The 4334-nt window shown below is 35.0% G+C and overlaps 1 protein-coding gene across 1 annotated transcript; it reads right to left on the reverse strand.

The window, feature by feature from the left end:
* Window positions 1-240: 240 nt before the first annotated feature.
* Window positions 241-561, reverse strand: LOC145689208 (uncharacterized). Its single transcript, XM_081763343.1, has one exon. It carries the CDS (start codon window positions 559-561, stop codon window positions 241-243), a length of 321 nt encoding a protein of 106 aa, XP_081619469.1.
* Window positions 562-4334: the final 3773 nt, after the last annotated feature.

The following is a 4334-nucleotide window of genomic DNA, read 5'->3' on the forward strand; positions in this document are numbered from 1 at the left end:
TAAAACTTCACAAATTGATACTAATACACTTTTCCTCCATTCATCCAGTATCTTCTCTTTCCATAACTTTTTTATGAGATCCTATAGGTATTGATTCGTTTTTCTTTGTGCAGGCTTCTCCAAAATCTCTACCAGGATTTCGTCAGCACGCAGTGCTTTCCTGTTTTGATTTTCTTAGTTGCGTATTCCACTTCTATACTGCTTATCTCTTCCTCTCTTCTCTTGCCATTTCATCTTCATTTATTTTCTCTGATTCTCCCCATTTAGTAACTTCCTAAAATAGTCAATCCACTTGTCCTGGATCATCTTCTGGCTTTGAATCACTATACCTTTGTTGTCCTTTATCCTCATGATAACTGTGATGTCCTTTGATATTTTATACTTTGCTTTGGCTATTTCTATGACTAGTCTGTACCCTTGTTTCTTTACAAATTTTGCATAAGCTTCATTTATGGCCGTTGTGTTTACTATTGCCTCATTTGCTAGCTTATATACCGCCTTATGGTCTATGTAATATGTTTCATCCGATCTTTTCTTCATCTCCTTTTTATACCTTGCCATTTGCACTTCCTCGTTCCATCACCAAATTTCCTTCTTTTATGGTGGTTTGTTTCATCACTTCTCGACTTTCTTCACGCTACGACTATTCAACATCCACCATTGTTGTAATCTTCTACTAACTTTACTGTAGTCTTCTACCTTTTCCTTCAACTCGTTCCTTGGATCTTATTATTTTAGCCTCCATCAGTTTATGCTTTACTCTCTCTATCTTGTGTGTTTCGCGTATTTGTCCTCAATTATCTCATTATCAGCTATAAGAAATCTGCGCCGTAGGACCATACTTTCACCGTTTGTCTCCTTGCCACCTTCCATTTCCTTAAAGTGTTTACTGTAACACATAATAGAGTATACCTGACTGCATTCGTCTTCGCCTTTTTAACTTATAAGTTGGCTGTTTCGCTTCTTAGAATAGATGTTAACCATAACTAGGTCGAATGCTAACCTCTACATTCCTTCCCTTAAAGAAACACTTTCCTAATATTCTTTCTACCTCTGCTCTGCTCTTTCCTATATGTTCATTTAGGTCGCCCCCAACACTTACTTTTCTTTCTCAAGTACTTCCCATTAGCATCTGGTCTACCTGTAAACAAAATTTTAATTTTTCTTCTTTGTATCCTGGTGGTAAGAAAAAGCTCAAAGATCGGTGCCGCCATTTATGTAGTTGGTTACGGATATTAGTCTGCACAATGAGGCGATGAATTGGAATATGGATAAATAATATCGGTTTACGTTGTACTTATGATTAAATAAGTAAGATGGAAAACTGCACAAGTTCACTTGTGATCAAAAATAAGTTAAGACCGGAATAATGTTCCTTACAATGTCATGCATTATTTCCTGTGGTTGTTCTTGTTACCTGAAAGACAATATAAGACATCAGCATGTCTTCGGTGCAGCTAATGAAGCTACCACACTCTAGTTAGTAACAACAAATGATATCACGTTACAGAAAGCAATTGATAGTACAACGAAGAACATATTTTTCTTCTGTTGGTTCCACCACCTTGGATAGCAATACAATGAAAAATAAAACATAGTATTATCAGCGTTACTGTATAATATGGTAAAACACTCGCAAGGTGTGCCTTGTAGAAAATAAAATAAACAAGTTTCCATTAGTTTAATCAGTCATGCGTTAAAAATACATTATTTAAAACTTAATGTACCAGTATACCTAAATATATCAAAATATGTAATTTTTTATAAATAAATCATTGCACCAAAACAGCGTAATACTCCATTCTGAAGAGTATATACATTATTATTATCAATAGAAGATTGTATATGCTTGTTACCTATTGTGTTTTCTCGTATAAATTACTTACTTTTCTGACAAAAAGTTCGCATAGTAATTAAATAGGACTAGTTAAGAGCTTTTGTAAGGTTTTAAAGATTTCAGGTAAGAATCAATGTAATTATAACACCACGGAAATTTACGTTAAGTATAGTACCGCTAATTATAACCTATTTAATAGCTTTTACAACCCCGAACATTGACACCTATATAAACGCTGCATCCATTCTGCACTTACGAAGATTGGAAATTTAGTCCAGCAAGGAAGCACATCTGCGATAGGTTCAAGTTTCCCCTTAATTTACCTTGATAGACTTAGCGTTAGAGATTCTTTCTGTGTATGGCTTTGTCAAGTTTAAGTTTTAAGTAATTCTTCGAGTTCAGATAACTGACTTATGAACCTCTATACGCTCAGCTTATATGTAAGAATGAAGGCTAGGCAAAAAGGTGTGCGTGATAGACTTAGCCTTAGAGATTTTCTGTGTGTATGGCTTTACCAACTGTAAATTTTAAGTCATGTTGGATAGAAGATATTTAAAGAAATTTTAAGGCCAGCCTTATAAACATTATTCTCAAGTCTGACGCAAGCTTGCAATCGAGCAACTAGCATGTTTACTATAATCTTGGTTAGATTAGTATCCGTACAAATGTAAGCTTATGCAAGCCTACAGATTTTGTCTTCAAGGTTTGAGTAAAGCTATTAAAAGTCTGGAGTGCTATTAGGGACTCTATATATGTACGCCAACATATAACTTTCGGTGCTCATTTTGAAACCCACAGTACACCGTTTCCACAATCAAGATTGAGTAACGATATTTAAAATTGTACTTTATATCATACTCGCAAACTCGCACGTCCTGCGTAAGTTCAGGACATTATTGTTGTCTGGATGATTGAATATGATACAAAATTGAAAAATATTTATGGCTAGCAAAGTAGTTTGATTTTTATATATCCCTCTTCCCTCCCTATGTTGCGGGGCACGGCATAATAAAATTTATCCCAGGCCCGAATGTCATGTATGTTGAAAATTTGATCGAGATCGGTTGGGTGGTTAAAGAGTTAAGTTCTATTTAAATTTAATATATTAATCTTCCCTTCATCTTCCCCTCCCCTAGGTTCTCCGTCAAAGTGGAAATATTAAAAAAAAACTTTCCAGGCTCTAACGTCATCTATGTTGAAAATTTGATCGAGATCAGTCAGTTGGTTCAAGAATTATTAAGTTTATTTATTTTTATATATCTCTCCCCTCCCCTCCTCCTAACCCTAACTTCTACCGTCAAAGGGATACGATGAAAACATCCCATGTTCAAACCTTATCTATGTTGAAAATTTGATCGAGATTAGTTCTTTGGTTCAAGACTTATTAAATTTTATTTACTTTTATAATTCCCCCTCCCCGTCCCCTAAGCTCTGGCGTCAAAGTGAATAGCTAAAAGCCCTCCCAGGCCAGAACTGCATCTACATAAAAAATGTGATCGAGATCGGTCGGGTGGTTTAAGAGATTAAGAGTTACAAACATCGTCACTTTCAATTTGAATCTGAAGTTTTTTGTTCACAGACACCGCTATTAATATATAGATAATGGGTAAGGTAACAATAGTCGCGTTTGGACCGAGACAGCTCTAATTTGAATACCCTTCTCCTTCTTCCGGTGGTTTTCATTCTGGGTAGGTTTTCAGTTGTAACATATTTCCACCCTTCTCTTGTATGAGTCATCCTCAATGAAGAATTCAAAATATTATACATAGTATAACATACCACACTTTTACACTAACAACTACATAGTATGATTTTATAATATGTTTGGATATTGCTTGAATGAAACACGTGATGCTATACTGTTTATACATAATGTTTGGATCTACAAGTAGATGCGTATTACTCTCCGAAACATTATTATTGATACGTCCATCAGGAAAAAAATAAAAATTGCTCTTGTACTGGTTAGGCAGTTACTAGCTACAGATACAGTGAAAGTAAAGTTCCCACAAAAGTGTCTCTTTTTACAATAACCATAATGTTAGAATATAACGTACTCGAGGGCATACAGTGTGTGACCTCAATCATGTTAACGTAAGAGGCAAAAATGAAAATATCTTAATAATAAAGTCTCGTAGACAGGAAAAAGGATCATATACTAGAACTTTCCGTTTCGTCAGATAGATGTGAACTTGCTGGAGTATGTTTGGTGCCATCTAACGGCGAGATGTGAACTACTAGTACCTTTGTTTCTATAGTAGACAATGGAATATAGATATCTACCATATTAAAGTCACCGTTTCTCGTGAATAGACTAACAGATGTACTCTATTAACGAACTTGGTCCAGATAATTGCTCTAACTATCCATTGCAGAAATCACAATTCAAAGATTTATTTTCATTCAAGTATTATCATGTGCAGTAACGGGAGGAAGTAAGACACCGTTACCTGTTAGAATGTTAATGATTATACCTTAACAAACTCGGACCAAATAA

This window comes from Thermobia domestica, chromosome 7 (assembly GCF_964235325.1).
Source record: "Thermobia domestica chromosome 7, izTheDome1.hap1.1, whole genome shotgun sequence".
NCBI classification, from domain to species: Eukaryota; Metazoa; Arthropoda; class Insecta; order Zygentoma; family Lepismatidae; genus Thermobia; species Thermobia domestica.